The 19,338-nt window shown below is 44.1% G+C and overlaps 1 protein-coding gene across 1 annotated transcript in view; it reads left to right on the forward strand.

Moving 5' to 3' along the window:
- The window catches only part of LOC115139480 (mitogen-activated protein kinase kinase kinase 5-like), a 64,683-nt gene that overhangs the window by 11,380 nt on the left and 33,965 nt on the right, over positions 1-19,338 (forward strand). The window contains exons 2-8 of the mRNA XM_029676941.2: positions 2,945-3,084; positions 5,629-5,652; positions 9,123-9,316; positions 12,700-12,868; positions 13,416-13,522; positions 18,303-18,473; positions 19,196-19,308. Coding sequence (XP_029532801.1) covers positions 2,945-3,084; positions 5,629-5,652; positions 9,123-9,316; positions 12,700-12,868; positions 13,416-13,522; positions 18,303-18,473; positions 19,196-19,308 — 918 coding nt within the window. The remainder of the gene's footprint in view (positions 1-2,944; positions 3,085-5,628; positions 5,653-9,122; positions 9,317-12,699; positions 12,869-13,415; positions 13,523-18,302; positions 18,474-19,195; positions 19,309-19,338) is intronic.

Genomic DNA, 19,338 nt, shown 5'->3' on the forward strand with positions numbered 1-19,338 from the left:
TAATTAAGGGGATTTAAGTGCTCACTTGAAAGGTCAACCTCTGTGAAGGCACATATCATTGTTTATATATATATATATTTTTACCCCATTTTCGTGATATCTAATTGGTAGTTACAGTCTTGTCCTATCGCTGCAACTCCCGGACGGACTCGGGAGAGGCAAAGGTCGAGAGCCATGCATCCTCTGAAACACGACCCTGCCAAGCCGCACTGCTTCTTGACACAGTGCTCGCTTAACCCGGAAGCCAGCCACACTAATGTGTTGGAGGAAACACCGTACAACTGGCGACCGTGTGAGTGTGCATGCGCACGGCCCGCGACAGGAGTCGCTAGAACACGATGGGACAGGGACATCCCGGCCGGCCAAACCCTCCCCTAACCCGGACGATGCTGGGCAAATTGTAGGCCGCCTCATGGGTCTCCCGGTCGCGGCCTGCTGCGACACAGCCCGGGATTGAAACCCGGATATGTAGTGGCACCGCTAGCACTGCGATGCAGTGCTTTACACCAGCCACTCCTTAGTTGCCCTGGCTGTGTGTTTCGGGTCGTTGTCATGCTGGAAGACCCAGCCACGACCCATCTTCAATGCTCTTACTGAGGGAAGGAGGTTGTTGGCCAAGATCTCGCGATACATGGCCCCATCCATCCTCCCCTCAATACGGTGCAGTCGTCCTGTCCCCTTTGCAGAAAAGCATCCCCAGAGAATGATGTTTCCACCTCCATGCTTCACGGTTGGGATGGTGTTCTTGGGGTTGTACTCATCCTTCTTCTTCCTCCAAACACGGCGAGTGGAGTTTAGACCAAAAAGCTCTATTTTTGTCTCATCAGACCACATGACCTTCTCCCATTCCTCCTCTGGATCATCCAGATGCTCATTGGCAAACTTCAGACGGGCCTGGACATGCGCTGGTTTGAGCAGGGGGACCTTGCGTGTGCTGCAGGATTTTAATCCATGACGGGTAGTGTGTTACTAATGGTTTTCTTTGAGACTGTGGTCCCAGATCTCTTCAGGTCATTGACCAGGTCCTGCCGTGTAGTTCTGGGCTGATCCCTCACCTTCCTCATGATCATTGATGCCCCACGAGGTGAGATCTTGCATGGAGCCCCAGACCGAGGGTGATTGACCGTCATCTTGAACTTCTTCCATTTTCTAATAATTGCGCCAACAGTTATTGCCTTCTCACCAAGCTGCTTGCCTATTGTCCTGTAGCCCATCCCAGCCTTGTGCAGGTCTACAATTGAACCCTGATGTCCTTACACAGCTCTCTGGTCTTGGCCATTGTGGAGAGGTTGGAGTCTGTTTGATTGAGTGTGTGGACAGGTGTCCTTTATACAGGTAACGAGTTCAAACAGGTGCAGTTAATACAGGTAATGAGTGGAGAACAGGAGTGCTTCTTAAAGAAAAACTAACAGGTCTGTGAGAGCCGGAATTCTTACTGGTTGGTAGGTGATCAAATACTTATGTCATGCAATAAAATGCAAATTAATTACTTAAAAATCATACAATGTGATTTTTCGTCTCTCACAGTTGAAGTGTACCTATGATAAAAATTACAGACCTCTACATGCTTTGTAAGTAGGAAAACCTGCAAAATCGGTAGTGTATCAAATACTTGTTCTCCCCACTGTACAACACTTCTTCTCGGGTTGTAATGAACATGTGTGACCTGAACAGAGCCTTTAAGACCCAGTAAGAAGAAACAACTTCCTGGTGGCATTTACATGTCCTTGCTGAGTGGGAGGAACTGCGCTCTTGCCTGGGGGGACTGGCCCTATGAAAATGAACATTTTGCTAAAACAAGCCAGGCTGTCTCCACTGGGACCTTGTTTTTGTATAACAACACAGCAGCACACACACACTAGAATGTACATTCAAATAGATTGCTTGTTTGCTTTGATTATCCCTGTGGTGTTGGCTGTCTGTGTGGATGTTTGGTTCTCAATGAGTGAGAATAGCATTGGGTTTGTAGTGGACTGGAACCCAGGTATTACAGTTAAAGGGAGCTCCATTGGAAGGGAAGAAAAGCTCTATACTAAGCTATATGTAATGTGTATGTTGACATGGAAGGGGAAACCTGGAAGCACATGAAAAGGTGCGGTGGGTCTGTTAAATGTTATCACTCTGGAGAGCTCTGTCATTACAAAACACTGCATCACAGTTCTAGCACAGTTTTGTTTGTGCAGTTATCAGTCAGTGTGAGCTACCAGAGGGGCTTCTGGAAGAACCCCACCCCAGGCCTCCTACCAGACAATGTTATTTTGGCCTTTTATTTTGGAAGATTTAGTGATGTTTCACAGTCTGGCCTAAAAAAGACCATTTGGGCAAATTAAATATTCTACTTCAGTCCAAAACAACTGTACAGGCCATTATTGTCCCATCAATCTGATTTCATATGAAACCTAAACAAACTGTGGTAAATGTGACGAAACTAGTACAAGATGTTGTAGGCTTAAAATATGTTATACTACAGGCAGTTGTTCAGTGTTAAAGGCCCAGTGCAGTCAAATGTGATTTTCCTCTCTTTTTATATATATTTCCAAACTATGAGGTTGGAATTATACTGTGAAATTGTGAAAATTATGATAATGCCTTTTTAGTGTAAGAGCTGTTTGGAAAGACCGCCTGAAATTTCAGCCTGCTTTGGTGGGATGGATTTTTTGGCCTGCCTGGTGACATCACCAGGTGGTAAATTAGTTAATACACCAATAAGAAAGAGTTCCAAACCTCTCTGCCAATAACATCTAGTTTTCAGTTTTCCCCTCCCCAAAATTCTTGCTTGAGGAATTGCTCTTTGCTAAGAAGCCATTTTTGTTTGACCATTTAATTGAAAATAGTCACAGTAAGGTACTTAATTGTTACCCAGAAATGATTTGATATGGAGATGGAAAAAAACGACTACATTGGGCCTTTAAGACTACTAACAGGCCTACTCTGTCCCTCCCAGACATAGCTGTAGTGGAGATGACGGACGCTTTCCGCCAGCCCTCCCTGTTCTACCACCTAGGTGTGAGGGAGAGCTTCAGCATGGCCAACAATATCATCCTGTACTGTGACACCAACTCCGACTCACTACAGTCCCTACAGGTAAACTGCACATTTTGCACTAATTTTATTTTTTATTCTCTGTGTACTTTTTAAGCCTTTAAGTGCACAAGGTCACAGTCTATATTTAGAATATGAGTGTGCGGGGAACATGTAATAGCTGTCATTGCTGTTGTGTTGTTGTGACAGGTAAACACATCAGTGATTTGTTGGTGGGAGATGCATTAACACCTAGGCAGGATATGGTGTGTTTCATAAGATATTAGGGCTATGTAAAAATAGCCTTTGACTGAAGAAAAAAAATCAACACACAGAATTTTAACATTGCACCTCTTTACCTCTGTTTCACCCTTTAGTCTTGTAAAAGAGAATGTTGTCGACATTGAAATGTGTTTATGACAGACTGACTCATATCCTGGCATTTAAAGGCCCAGTCTAGTCAAAAATGTGATATACCTGTGTTATATCTATACTGAACAAAAATATAAATGCAACATGTAAAGTGTTAGTCCCATGTTTCTTGAGCTGACATAAAAGATCCCAGAAATGTTCCATATGCACAAAAAGCATATTTCTCTCAAATGTGCACAAATTGATTTACATCCCTGTTGGTGAGTATTTCTCCTTTGCCAAGATAATCCATCCATTTGACAGGTGTGGCATATTAAGATGCTGACTAAACAGCATTACACAAGTGCACTTTGTGCTGGGGACACTAAAGAAAACACTCCAAAATGTGCAGTTGTCACACAACACAATGCCTCAGATTTCTCATGTGTTGAGGGAGTGTGCAATTGGCATGCTGACTGCAGAAACATCCACCAGAGCAGTTGCGAGAGAATTTAATGTTAATTTCTCTACCGTAAGCCGCCTCCAACATTGTTTTAGAGAATTTGGCAGTACATCGAGATCCTGAGGCCCATTGACGTGCCGTTCATCTGGAGCCATCAACGCATGTTTCAGCATGATAATGCACGGCCCCATGTCGCAAGGATCTGTACACAATTCCTGGAAGCTGAAAATATACCAGTTCTTCCATGGCCTACATACTCACCAGACCCATGGAGCATGTTTGGGATGCTCTGGAACGACATGCACGACAGCATGTTCCAGTTACCGCCAATATCCAACAACTTCGCACAACCATTGAAGAGGAGTGGGACAACATTCCACAGGCCACAATCAACAGCATTATCAACTCTATGCGAAGGAGATGTGTTGCGCTGCATGAGGCAAATGGTGACCACACCAGATACAGACTGTTCTTTTTTTATCCACCCCCCTACCTTTTTGTAAAGGTATCTGTGACCATCTGTATTCCCAGTCATGTGAAATCCATAGATTAGGGCCTAATGAATTGATTTCAATTGACTGATTTCCTAATATGAACTGTAACTCAGTAAAATCTTTTGAAATTGTTGGATGTTGCGTTTATAATTTTTGTTCAGTGGATACATTTCCACACAAGGTTGGAATAATACTGTGAAATTGTGAAAATTATGATAATGCCCTTTACGTGTAAGAGCTGTTAATTTAGCTAAAACCTCTCTGCCAATAACAGCTAGTTTTCAGTTTTTCCCTTCCCCACTCAGACACCTCGCACACAGTCATAGCAAAATTCTTGCTCAGCTCTTTGCTAAGAAGCAATTTGTTACTTTTGACCATTTGAATTGAAAACAATCACAGTAAGGTGCATAGTAGTTACCCAGAGATGATTTGATATTGATCTTTTTTTTTTTTAAATGGCTGCAATGGACCTTTAACCTTTTGGCCCTGAGTCTGTCAGGCGATGAATGCACAGTCGAGTTAACATTAGCCTAAATTGGTTTGAAAAGTGAGAGGGCCTTGCAGTCACACGGGAATCCCCTATCAATGACCGCCACCAACAACAACAAAGGTATGCAAGTGAGAGAATGAGGGGGAGGGGAGATGATGGTTTCTTGTGCGTATATATGCAGAAACCAAGATACCCCACACACTCCTGTGACCTGCTCTGCTCTGCCACTGTCATTGACATTTAAAAAAAGCATTGCAATCTTTTGAAATTGTCGTAAATTCCTCAAAGAATAAGTCATATTTTTACAAAGTGTACCCGAACATAGATATTATGCCTGTAATCTTGATAAACTATATCCTCCATCTTAACTACACCCTGCAGTAAAAAAAACAAAAATGCCTTTCTGTGGTGGTGTTAACATATCACTATCAGCCTGCAGTCTTCAAACAGTACCAGCTCCCTTATTGAGGGTTAAGAGTAACAATGGCTGCTGTGTTAACCGTTATAGATTGTTTAGAATAAAGAGACTCCATTGTGTACAAGTGCTAAGGCTCATCCTCTTTTTAAAGTGCCCTTTTGCCATGTTTAATATCTCCATGGTTGTTTTCTGGCCCTTAGCCTGCACAATACGGCACCGCAAAATGAAATGTTAGTGCTGACGTATCCGCGTTTCCACTGGTTTTGTTTGCAAGTGCAGGAGTCCATTTATAGCTTGACTTAAGGATCGCTCTAGTGAACTATGACCAATGTAATGTTTTGTGATTATCTATCCACAGTGCAGTATTGACGTTTCTCTTTTTCTCTTGCAGGAGATCGTTTGCCAGAAGAACACTGTAAGTGCACAAACTAAACACTGTGTCTCTATTTCAAAGTTGTTAATGGCACACCTCTCTTATCTCTTCCTTCTTTCACATTTCCTGTGTGAAGGTAAATGCAATAAACTGATTTTTATTCATGCCAACATTCAGCAAAGCAGCCATCGCTGCTAACATCAAACACTTTTCATTACCCAGTTCACTATCCCTCTAGTTTGGCTTTGTGCATTCTGCTGTGTGTACAGTAAACTAAAGCATTTCCCCTTACTCAGAGAGCTTTCCAGAATAGCTGTACTTGGTTGACAGGCAAGCTTTATCACCAGGGTGACTGGGGTGCTTTGGAAAGCAGAGAGAAAACGAGAGAATGAGTTGACTCTCATTTCCGATTTCCTGCCTTCCTGCCGTCTGTAACAGTGTCTGCCACTCCTTCTGCCTAGTGATAGCCAGGTCAGACAAGGAGGCACCACACTGTCCGTTTGTCTGTGTCTGTCTGGCTGTCTGGCTTTCTTATACAGAATAATACAATATGGTGACATTGATGCACTGTGGCATGAGGGGGGAAAAAGCTGTGAGGTTGAGGAAAGGGCATGGACAGGGGGCCTCCTCAGCAGCTATGAGCCGCCTGCCGGGCTGGTGCTGCCTATAGGGCTAATGGGAGCGACAGGGTTGCCCTCCTCAAGCTTAGCTGGCGTAATTGACTTTACGGAGTGGAATAAGGTGGCTTGGTGCTCCAGGAAGCAGGTTGATGGCTGATCGGTGTGTTGCGACAGAGCCTGCATTACAGTGAGAGTCCACTGCCGCCATCCGTGACTGACTGTCTTTCTCTAGTTGTATCTACACACCACGCCCCTTCTCTCTGCTCTGAGAGAACAAACACGCCACGCCCCAGAAGGATATGACACATTAGTGGCACTCTGACCAAGGGCTTATATCACATGGTACACCACTAATCAGAACAAATTCCTGGATTGTTTTATGGCTGCAGCCAGCCGGGCGGTCATACAGGTATTAGGGCTAACGATTAATGTTAAGTCATTACTCACACACACTACTTATCACCGTCTACCCCTCCCCCTTTATGAATAGGTTAATCCTGTACTACCTGACTGATATTTAACTCCTTAATTACCATAACGTGCTAACACCCCGGCTAAGTCCCAAATGGCACGGTATGTATTCCCTATATAGTGCACTACTTTTTGTCCAGAGCCCATATGTAGTGCACTATGTAGAAAATAGGGTGCGATTTTGGGACACAACCCCAGTTTTCAGTCCCTCTCTGCTCCTTAAGATTGTTGTTTTGTGGCCCTGCGTGCCACCTACTATTACCTAATACAGTCACAAACAAGAATCTAATGAGGCTCAAAGACAGGTGCTGCTGGGGTTGCCGGAGCGAAGGACGGCCCCTGGCGACTAAAACATTTATTATGATGTGTTGTCATCATGTGATCCGCCGGGCCATGACTCACACTGAGTGTGTGGCTCAGTATAGTACAGGAAGGATGTCGTAATCTGTGCACCTAGCCGTGACAAGCCGCCACAGATTATTTTGGAAAGTTATGGCATGACTAGTGATGTCATAAAAAAAACATATGATTGGAGAAGAGGAAGCCGTTTTACTGTGGATCCTTCCAATTTCTACAGGCAGAACTTAACCCTCTGTTCACTTCCTTTTGTTACAAGCGTGAGTAGCAAAGCATCCCGGGGGTGTACTTGAAGATCAAAGTGATACAGAGAGATTCAAATATCCACTGACTGTGCAGACTCAGGATGCATCTGGGCAGCACAACTGACGCGGATCAGCAAAATCCCTTTTTTTAAATTTTTTTTTACTTCTAGTATAATTTGGTCAGGATCCATCAACGTAAGCTTTTCTAGTGCTGAGTGTTGAGTATACCGTGAATAACAGACTACAATGACAGACATCAATGATAGATTTATTGGTACTTTCTACACCACATGCAAATACAGCTGGACAAGAGTAGTAAGACAGACCTGGTTTGAATTGGATTTCCATGAGCAACATGAATGGGAGTTTTAAGGGCAGCTCTGCCCTGAGGGCAGTGTGAGCAGTTCAGTCAGTCAGATCCTAATGTCATTGTAATTACTGATGTGGATCTGTCCCCCAGGCCACCGGCTCTTCAGACAGACTCATTATGTCCAATTCTCCATGGGTACAACATCACCATTGTCCCTGCAGATCAGGGTGGTAAATTACTAGCACACAAAAAAAGGCCCATACCACTGTCCTCCCATTGTACAGTCAGGTCCAGAATTATTGGCACCCTTGATAAAGATTAGCAAAAGTACTGAGCTATATTGTATGCTACATGTTTTAATACCAATACAATTTCTCAGAGAAAGCGATTTTGATAAACAAGTAAAAATGTATTTTCTCAAAAATAAAACAATTATTGGCACCCCTGTTTTCAATACCTTTCAATACCTCCACTTGCGAGGATAACGGCACTGAGACATTTTCTCAAATGTTTTATGAGATGGAGAACGCATTGGGAGGGAACTTAGATCATTCCTTCATACATAATCTTTCCAGATCCTTGATATCCTTCATCTGTACTTATGGACTGCCCTCTTCAATTCAAACCACAAGTTTTAAGTCAAAATGTAGATTTTGTGTCAAATAAACAATTTCTTTGTGGATGTTGATGTGTGTGGTTGGGGTTATTGTCTTGCTGGAAGATCCACTTGCAGCCAACTTTCAGCCTCCTGGCAGAGGCAACCAGGTTTTTGGCTAAAATGTCCTGGTACTGGGTAAAGTTCATGATGCCGTTAACCTTAACTAGGCCCCAGGACCAGTGGAAGCCAAATAGCCCCATAACATCAATGATCCACAGCCATATATTTTACAATAGGTATGGGGTTCTTTTATGCTTCTGAATTCTTCTTTCGATGCCAAACCCACTACGGGTGTACGGGCCAAAGAGCTCTATTTTCATATCATCCTACAAATGTAAACGCCTGGAGTTTGCTAAATGGCATTGGTACTTGAATTGGAAAGATTCTTTATGGAGTAGCGGTCTAAGATCTCTCCAAATGTGTTCTCCAATTTCATAAAACATTTTACGAATTTACTCAGTGCCGTTATCCTCTCAATGGGAGGAAAATAAAAGTGCCTTGTTACTTTATCGGAGTTATTGTATTAGTATGAAATAATATAATTTCCTCTTTTTTTTGTTTATAATATAGCTCACTAGTTGTATTATTTATTATGTGGTCTTTTTTTGCTCATCTTTTATCAAGGTTGCCAATAATTCTGGACCTGCGCATGCAGTCAATAGGGCATGTAAGGTGGATGCTCTGTTGCTGTTCTCAATTTCTCCAGTCTTCATATTGGGGTAGACTTTACCGAGCAAACTAATCAAAGTATTTGTGATATTTAGCTATTTGACCCATGTCTGACACTTACACATCAAACCAACTCTACATGCACCACAACCCATAATGTTGTTTCTGCTTTTTCCCCCCAGACATGCTCAGCCAACTACAGCTTCATCCCATACATGGTGACGCCCCACAACAAGGTGTACTGCTGCGAGAGCAGCCTGATGAAGGGCCTGACGGAGTTGATGCAGCCCAGCTTCGAGATGCTGCTGGGGCCCATCTGCATGCCCCTGCTGGACCGCTTCGTCCAGCTGCTCAAGGTGCCACAAGCCAACTCCTGGTGAGTAGCAGAGAAGTGTTTTGGGTTAGGTGCTGGGCCAGCTAGCCCATAGGTCCAACACCTGGCGAATAGTATAGGTTTGGGGTAGATAGTGGCTTGGGAGTTTGTCGGTTAGACACTGGGCCTAAGACCAGGCCAGAGGTCCACATTCAGCCTGATTTGATTTGTCGAAGTCACTTGTTTCTTCTCCCACCAAGCTGTAGTGAAACAGGTGTCATCTCACTAGGGAAACAAACATCTTTCTGGTAAGAAGAGGGGTGGGGGCGTATGCCTTATGGCTAACGAGACATGGTGTGATGAAAGAAACATACAGGAACTCAAATCCTTCTGTTCACCTGATTTAGAATTCCTCACAATCAAATGTCGACCACATTATCTACCAAGAGAATTCTCTTCGATTATAATCACAGCCGTATATATCCCCCCCAAGCAGACACATCGATGGCTCTGAACGAACTTTATTTGACTCTTTGCAAACTGGAATCCATTTATCCGGAGGCTGCATTCATTGTAGCTGGGGATTTTAACAAGGCTAATCTGAAAACAAGACTCCCTAAATTTTATCAGCATATCGATTGCGCAACCAGGGGTGGAAAAACCTTGGAACATTGTTACTCTAACTTCCGCGACGCATATAAGGCCCTGCCCCGCCCTCCTTTCGGAAAAGCTGACCACGACTCCATTTTGTTGATCCCTGCCTACAGACAGAAACTAAAAAAAGAAGCTCCCACGCTGAGGTCTGTCCAACGCTGGTCCGACCAAGCTGACTCCACACTCCAAGACTGCTTCCATCACGTGGACTGGGATATGTTTCGTATTGCGTCAGATAACAACATTGATGAATACGCTGATTCGGTGTGCGAGTTCATTAGAACGTGCGTTGAAGATGTCGTTCCCATAGCAACGATTAAAACATTCCCTAACCAGAAACCGTGGATTGATGGCAGCATTCGCGTGAAACTGAAAGCGCGAACCACTGCTTTTAATCAGGGCAAGGTGACTGGTAACATGACCGAATACAAACAGTGCAGCTATTCCCTCCGCAAGGCTATCAAACAAGCTAAGCGTCAGTATAGAGACAAAGTAGAATCTCAATTCAACGGCTCAGACACAAGAGGTATGTGGCAGGGTCTACAGTCAATCACGGACTACAAGAAGAAAACCAGCCCAGTCACGGACCAGGATGTCTTGCTCCCAGGCAGACTAAATAACCACACTGCACACTGCCCTAACCCATCTGGACAAGAGGAATACCTATGTGAGAATGCTGTTCATCGACTACAGCTCGGCATTCAACACCATAGTACCCTCCAAGCTCGTCATCAAGCTCGAGACCCTGGGTCTCGACCCCGCCCTATGCAACTGGGTACTGGGCTTCCTGACGGGCCGCCCCCAGGTGGTGAGGGTAGGCAACAACATCTCCACCCCGCTGATCCTCAACACTGGGGCCCCACAAGGGTGCGTTCTGAGCTCTCTCCTGTACTCCCTGTTCACCCACGACTGCGTGGCCACGCACGCCTCCAACTCAATCATCAAGTTTGCGGACGACACAACAGTGGTAGGCTTGATTACCAACATGGACGAGACGGCCTACAGGGAGGAGGTGAGGGCCCTCGGAGTGTGGTGTCAGGAAAATAACCTCACACTCAACATCAACAAAACTAAGGAGATGATTGTGGACTTCAGGAAACAGCAGAGGGAACACCCCCCTATCCACATCGATGGAACAGTAGTGGAGAGGGTAGCAAGTTTTAAGTTCCTCGGCATACACATCACAGACAAACTGAATTGGTCCACTCACACAGACAGCATCGTGAAGAAGGCGCAGCAGCGCCTCTTCAACCTCAGGAGGCTGAAGAAATTCAGCTTGTCACCAAAAGCACTCACAAACTTCTACAGATGCACAATCGAGAGCATCCTGGCGGGCTGTATCACCGCCTGGTACAGCAACTGCTCCGCCCACAACCGTAAGGCTCTCCAGAGGGTAGTGAGGTCTGCACAACGCATCACCGGGGGCAAACTACCTGCCCTCCAGGACACCTACACCACCCGATGTTACAGGAAGGCCATAAAGATCATCAAGGACAACAACCACCCGAGCCACTGCCTGTTCACCCCGCTATCATCCAGAAGGCGAGGTCAGTACAGGTGCATCAAAGCTGGGACCGAGAGACTGAAAAACAGCTTCTATCTCAAGGCCATCAGAATGTTAAACAGCCACCACTAACATTGAGTGGCTGCTGCCAACACACTGACACTGACACTGACTCAACTCCAGCCACTTTAATAATGGGAATTGATGGGAAATGATGTAAAATATATCACTAGCCACTTTAAACAATGCTACCTAATATAATGTTACATACCCTACATTATTCATCTCATATGCATACGTATATACTGTACTCTATATCATCTTCTGCATCCTTATGTAATACATGTATCACTAGCCACTTTAACTATGCCACTTTGTTTACATACTCATCTCATATGTATATACTGTACTCGATACCATCTACTGTATCTTGCCTATGCTGCTCTGTACCATCACTCATTCATATATCTTTATGTACATATTCTTTATCCCCTTACACTGTGTATAAGACAGTAGTTTTGGAATTGTTAGTTAGATTACTTGTTGGTTATTACTGCATTGTCGGAACTAGAAGCACAAGCATTTCGCTACACTCGCATTAACATCTGCTAACCATGTGTATGTGACAAATAACATTTGATTTGATTTGAGGTAGGTGTGGTACTGTAGTTGGGAATGAGTTGTGAACACGCATGACAAGGTGATTATTACAGAGCTGTTATTGCCAGCAGAGGTGTAATTACATTGACCTAGCGTGTACTGGTTTTTGTGTTGTCTTGTGTCATTTTCTGTGGTTGATTATGCAGTATGGGTGGCTAGCTGGTGAAGTGCGATAGCCCTTTTAGTCGGTTATTGCACTGCTTGAGTATTCCTCAGAAGACATTGTATTGTCCAACTCACTCGTTTTATATATTTTTTAAATAGCTTTGCAACATATTGGCTTGCATAGCAATCTCAGTTTCAATGTTAGCTTTACTTAGTTATGTCCTAATATTTTAGGGTTTTCTCTCTGCCAATGTTCAGCATCACTGCCTCTCTTCCAGGAATAATGAGTCATGCTTTAGAGAGCTGAGAGAATTTGCTCTTTGGATGAATGTTTTGTCTCCTGAAATGTGCTGCTTCAACAGTACAGTGAAGAAGACATTGAAGGGGCTCTTTTCCCAAAACCTATTTCCCCAGAAAATCATACCAAGACATAGCAATGGGTTTTTTGCAGACAATGTTTATTTCATGTTGATTTCTAGTGTGAAATAACATATTTATGAGTCTCTCTGTTTCACCTTTGTAGCCAATACTTCAGAGAAACCATTCTCAACGAGCTCCGGAAAGCGCGGGAGTTGTTCACGGGGTCGGAGCTGGCCTCAGAACTCAGCCGTATTCAACAGCGATTGGACAACGTAGAGTGCCTTTCAGCTGACATTGTCATCAACCTGCTTCTGTCCTACAGGGACATCCAGGTACATGTTACCCTCTTTTACGCTTGTCGAATGCTGCTGGCACAGTCACTTTAGGCAGACTGCAATGCCTCAGCAGTCAGCATAAATGTGTTCGGGCCTCCCTTGGCTACTAGGCATTTCAGAAGGACTACCTGCCTGTGGAATGCTGCAGGCTAAGCCTTTTGTCATCTTTCTGTGGCTAATTGTAAGGCTGCTGCACTCCAGTCCGTTCTCTTTGCATTGCGATGCCATTCACCCTACAGGCTCCCATCCCGCCAGCCTTAGCAGCCACCAGCCACATTAATAAATGATACAAATGACCAGAGCTACAAGGAGAAAGTGAATTATTGAACACGTTTTGGATAAATATATACTGGACAAGAAATGGTGGAAGAGAGGACATTTGAATTTTTTTAACTACTTGAATAAGCCAACAGTGTCCTTCCCAAGTGCAGTGAAGTGACTTTGTAAGGGAACACGAACATAGACATTTTAGGTTTGATGTTAACGATAGCAACCAAGATGGCTGAGTCCAACAATCTGTTTTTCTGTTTGTATTGTAATGCAGGATTATGAATCTATAGTGAAGCTGGTGGAGACCTTGGAGAAGCTTCCTACATTCGACCCTGTGGCCAATCCCCATGTCAAGTTCCACTATGCCTTTGCACTGAATCGGTAAGACCCCGATTCAAGAGTATGTCACACCTGGTTTGTCTGCACACGCACACACTCACACCCTCACACACAGATGCACACACATATGCACACACAGATGCACACACAGACCTATGCATGTGCTAAACACGTGTGTCTGTGCTCTGGGTCGGAACGTCACAGATGTTCAGCTTGGAAAGTATTTTACTGCTTGCTCTTTAACATGCTGCCTCTCTTGTCACTGGTTCTCCTGCATGCTACAACGCAACACTGGTGTCTAGCCAGTTGGGTAAAAGTACCCAGTTGTCATACTTGAGTAAAAGTAAAGATACTGGAAAATAACTCAAGTCAAAGTGAAAGTCACCCAGTAAAATACGACTTGATAGAAGTCTAAAAGTATTTGGTTGTACACATAATTAAGTATCAAAAGTAAATTGAATTGCTGAAATTTCACATTCCTTATATACATGTTTTTTTTTAAATATATATATATTTTTTTCAGATAGCCAGGGGTGTGCTCCAACACTCAGACATCATTTAGAAACAAAGCATTTGTGTTTAGTGAGTCTGCCATTTCAGAGGTAGTAGGGATGACCAGGGATGTTCTCTTGATAAGCATTCAACATGCAACGTGTACTTTTGGGTGCCAGGATAATGTATTTAGTTAAAAGTACATTCTTTTCTTTAGGAATGTAGTGAAGTAAAAGTTGTCCAAAATATAAATACCCCAAAAAACGACCTAAGTAGTACTTTAAAGTATATTTACTTAAGTACTTTGCACCATTGCATTTTATACCCTCAAAGAAACACATTAAGAAACCTGTTGCACATTCTTTGCATAATTGAATGGCTCAAAAATGAAGATGGTTGCCATGAGTCTTTGTGCTGGTTTAGACAGCAGCCTCTTTGTTCACAATTTCCCCAACTGGAGGTGGTTCATGACTCAGCAGTTTAGTACACCATTGCAAAAACTTGCCATTATCCTGCAATAATGAAGCATGAATGATGAGAACTAAACATGTCTGAAAAGCAGCGTTTTCTGTTGAGTCATTGCGTAACAGGGAAGTGCTAGGGTTGAAGCCTTGCCTGTTGCACAATCCCCCCCCTCCCCCTCCATGTTTGCCTACTGCATGACTGGAGTGGGCTAGGCTGACTCACTGCTTAGCTTCACCCCCCCCCCCCCCCTCCAGTTGCCCTCTGGTATTGAAGTGAAAGCTGGGGAGAGGAAATAGCTTCCCGTTCTTATGCTTATTTAGCATTCATTTCTATGGCTCTGTTGAGATCCATATTAGTGTGCCCATGCCAACTAAGTTATTCCGACCACGAGGCTCACACTGGGATGCTGTTCGGCTGCCTTGTGAAAGAGCCTGTGGAAACTTTGTTGTCCCCCTTTGGGGCGCAAAGAAGAGGGATAAAGAGGAGGCTTAAGAAAACTGAAAGAGTAATCTGGCAATTATATTTCATATTCAGACAATGTATGTACAAAATAGAATGGGATCCGAGGGAGGGATGGAACGTGGCTCCCGTTCGCTTGGTAAAGCAGCATTACAGTATGGATTGCGACTGACTGCCGACAGATTAAGTGCTTGGTCATTACTGCGTGCTTTACTCCAGTTCTCGCTAATACCCTTAAACCCAGACAGTCCAACACAGGAGTTAGTTGGCCAGGTCTGTAGGGAGGTAATTGAACCCACTACCCTCATGAAATGTAATCTACAGTCTTTTGATGCCTTCCTCTCTGCCAAGACATAGCGCTTTGGTGTTACACACACACACACACACACACACACACACACACACGCACAAACACACACACACCGGCTTGTCTCATGTTTATTCATCCCCCTCTCTCAGTGTAGACCATAAGAGAGAGAGACACACCCAGACAAACTCCCAGGACAGTGCATTCGGAAAGTATTCACACCCCTTCACTTTTAAAAATTTGTTACGTTACAGCTTTATTCTAAAACTGAATAAATTTAGATTTTGTGTCACTAGCCTACACACAACACCCCATACTGTCAAAGTGGAATTATGTTTTTAGAAATGTTTACAAATGAATTAAAAATGAAAAGCTGAAATGTCTTGAGTCAATAAAGTTTTCAACCCCTTTGTTATGGCAAGCCTAAATAAGTTCAGGAGTACAAATGTGCTTAACCTTTTACTGCAGTGGGCTAAATCAGGGACACAGAATGTTTCTTGGTAGTCTTAAAAAAATCTACTTTGAAACAAAACTATACACCTCATACACATGGTTATGGGCTTAATAAAAGAAGACACCTGTACCATGTCAGATACAGAGTTGCAATGTATTCAATTTTGAGTTTGCATCCCAATATTACACTTTATATACAGTACATCACAGAAGACTGAAATATATCAAAAGTGTTTGACATAGAAACACTGGATTTTCTGTGCTTCAAAAATAAGTATATTTAATTAATATTTAATATAAAAAATATGAATAAGATTCCACCCATGATGCCACAAGAGGGTGATTTGGTCATTTGACTGCAGGAATGAACAAGTCACATAATAAGTTGCATGGACTCACTTTGTGTGCAATAATAGTGTTTAACATGATTTTTTTATGAATACCTCATCTCTGTACCTCACACATAAAATTATCTGTAAGGTCCCTTAGTCGAGCAGTTCATTTCAAACATAGATTCAACTACAATGACCAGGGAGGTAAAGAAAAGAAAAAACAGGATGGTGAAGTTTTTAATTACACTTTGGATGGTGTATCAATACACCCAGTCACTACAAAGATACAGGTGTCAACATGGTTGTTGTCCTTGATGATCTTTTTGGCCTTCCTGTGACATTGGGTGCTGTAGATGTCATGGAGGGCAGGTAGTTTGCGCCCGGTGATGCATTGTGCAGACCGCACTACCCTCTGAAGAGCCTTGCGGTTGAGGGCGGTGCAGTTCCCGTACCAGGCTGTGATTCCAGCCCGACAAGATGATCTCGATTGTGCATCTGTAAAAGTTTGTCAGGGTTTTGGGTGACAGGCCAAATTTCTTCAGCCTCCTGAGGTTGATTAGGTGCTGTTGCGCCTTCTTCACAACACTGTCTGTGTGGGTGGACCATTTCAGTTTGTCTGTGATGTGTACCGAGGTACTTAAAACTTTCCACCTTCTCCACTACTGTCCCTTTGATGTGGATAGGGGGGTGCTCCCTCTGCTGTTTCCTGAAGTCTACAATCATCTCCTTTGTTTTGTTGAGTTAGAGGAGGTTTTCCTGACACCCCACTCCGAGTGCCCTCACCTCCTCCCTGTAGGCCGTCTTGTTGTTGTTGGTAATCAAGCCCACTACTGTTGTGTCATCTACAAACTTGATGATTGAGTTGAAAGCGTGCATGGCCATGCAGTCGTGGGTGAACAGGGAGAACAGGAGGGGGCTGAGCACGCACCCTTGTGGATCCCCAGTGTTGAGGGTCAGGGAAGTGGAGATGTTGTTTCCTACCTTCACCACCTGGGGGGCGGCCCGTCAGAAAGTCCAGGACCCAATTGCACAGGGTGGGGTTGAGACCCAGGGCCTCCAGCTTGATGATGAGCTCTGAAGGTACTATGGTGTTGAATGCTGAACTGTAGTCAATGAACAACATTTTTACATAGGTATTCCTCTTGTCCAAATGGGATAGGGCAGTGTGCATTGTGATAGCGATTGCATCATCTGTGGACCTGTTGGGGAGGTATGCAAACTGAAGTGGGTCTAGGGTGACAACAGACTGGGATAGGGAGCGATTGAATATATCCGTAAACACACCAGCCAGCTGGTCTGAGCATGCTCTGAGGACACGGCTAGGGATGCCATCTGGGCCAACAGCCTTGCGAGGGTTAACACGTTTAAATGTTTTACTCACGTTGGCCACTGAGAAGGAGAGGGCTCAGTCCTTGTTAGTGGGCCGTTAGTGGGCCGCTAACCCGGACGACGCTGAGTCAATTGTGCGCCACCTCATGGGTCGAACCTGGGTCTGTAGTGACACCACTTGGGAGGCGGCAAACCATTTCTGTATGGACCTCGCTTTGTGCTCGGGGGCAATGTCATGCATTGCCACAGTTGGAAGCACCGAATTGTCTAGAATATCAATGTATGCTGTAGATTTCCCTAGCACTGGAACTAAGGGGCCTAGCCCAAACCATGAAAAACAGCCCCAGACCATAACTGCTTCCAGAGGCAGTTTGAAACACTCAGTAGTGAGTGTTGCAACCGAGGACAGACAATTTTTATGCGCTTCAGTACTCAGCGGTCCCGTTCTGTGAGCTTGTGTGGCCTACCAATTTGTGGCTGAGCCGTTGTTCCTCCTAGACATTTCCACTTCACAATAACAGCACTTACAGTTGACCTGGACAGCTCTAGCAGGGCAGAAATTGTACAAACTAAATTGAATGTCACTGAGCTCTTCAGTAAGGTCATTCTACTGCCAATGTTTGTCTATGGAGATTGCATGTCTGTGTGCTCAATTTTATACACCTTGAATTCTATACACCACAGATTTGAAGGGATGTCCACATACTTTTGTAAATGAGATATTACTGTATTTCATTTTCAATGCATTTGCAAAATTCACTTTCATTTTGTCATTATGGGGTATTGCGTGTAAATGGGTGAGATTTTTTATTTATTTTGAAATCAGGCTGTATGTAACACAAAATGTGGAATCAATCAAGGGGTATGAATAATTATTGTAGTCCACTACACCCTGTTCAAAAGCAGTGCACTAGAAAGGAAATAGGGTGCCATTTGAGACTCACAGTCTTTGGTTATTGGTTATTCCCTCTTCTGTGTTATTCAGGAGGAACCTCCCGGGGGACCGTCAGAAGGCCCTGGACATTATGCTGCCCCTGGTGGAGTCTGACAACCAGGTGGCCTCAGACATCTACTGCCTGGTGGGACGCATCTACAAGGACATGTTCCTAGAGTCCCACTTCACTGATACCAAGAGCAGGGACAGTGGCACAGCCTGGTGAGTGAGTGTTGTGAGTGAGTGAGTGAGTGAGTGAGTGAGTGAGTGAGTGAGTGAGTGAGTGAGTGAGTGAGTGAGTGAGTGAGTGAGTGTTGTGAGTGAGTGTTGTGAGTGAGTGTTGTGAGTGAGTGTTGTGAGTGAGTGAGTGAGTGAGTGAGACTGACTGGCTACTGATGAGGGTAATTACCAACCACTCCTCACCAGCTAGAGATAGAGAGGTCTTCCACCTCTCAACTACAGCTAACGAACAGCAGTGTCATCTGACTCGGAGCAAAGTGCCTGCAGGTGCATTCTGAAAGTAGCTGATTTGAAACAGCAGCACCAGTGATATTCTAAAGATAACCATTCCAGGAAGACTGCAGTTATGTCTCTAGTCGAGCTGATTCATGGCATCTCGTTTGAATAACTTGGGCTGTCCTTGTCCTCTGTTCCAACCCAGACGACGTCTTTGGAGAGCCTTCTCATGTTATTCACACTCATTCCCTCAGTGGAACAGATTGCTCATGAAGTAAATTAGGTTTTTATCTGTGAGAGTCAAGCTTTATGCAATAAGTGGTTCCTCTGTGCACCCTGCTCAATAATGCTGTAGTTATTTCTGGATGCTTTTTTACAGACTATAAAGTTCTCACCAAGGACACATCAGAAATGACTGTAGGAACATCAAGTTATATTTATAAATGAAGCATTGGGTGTAATATTGGCCTCTCTGTCCTTCCTCTCAGGTTTAAAAAGGGGTTTGAGTCCGAGCCGACACTACACTCTGGCATCAACTACGCCGTTCTACTCCTGGCAGCGGGACACCAGTTTGACGCCTCCTTCGAGCTCCGCAAAGTCGGTAAGTAGCTAACACTTTATTCTCCTTGAT

This window comes from Oncorhynchus nerka, linkage group LG13, assembly GCF_034236695.1.
Source record: "Oncorhynchus nerka isolate Pitt River linkage group LG13, Oner_Uvic_2.0, whole genome shotgun sequence".
In the NCBI taxonomy this organism is placed as follows: domain Eukaryota; kingdom Metazoa; phylum Chordata; class Actinopteri; order Salmoniformes; family Salmonidae; genus Oncorhynchus; species Oncorhynchus nerka.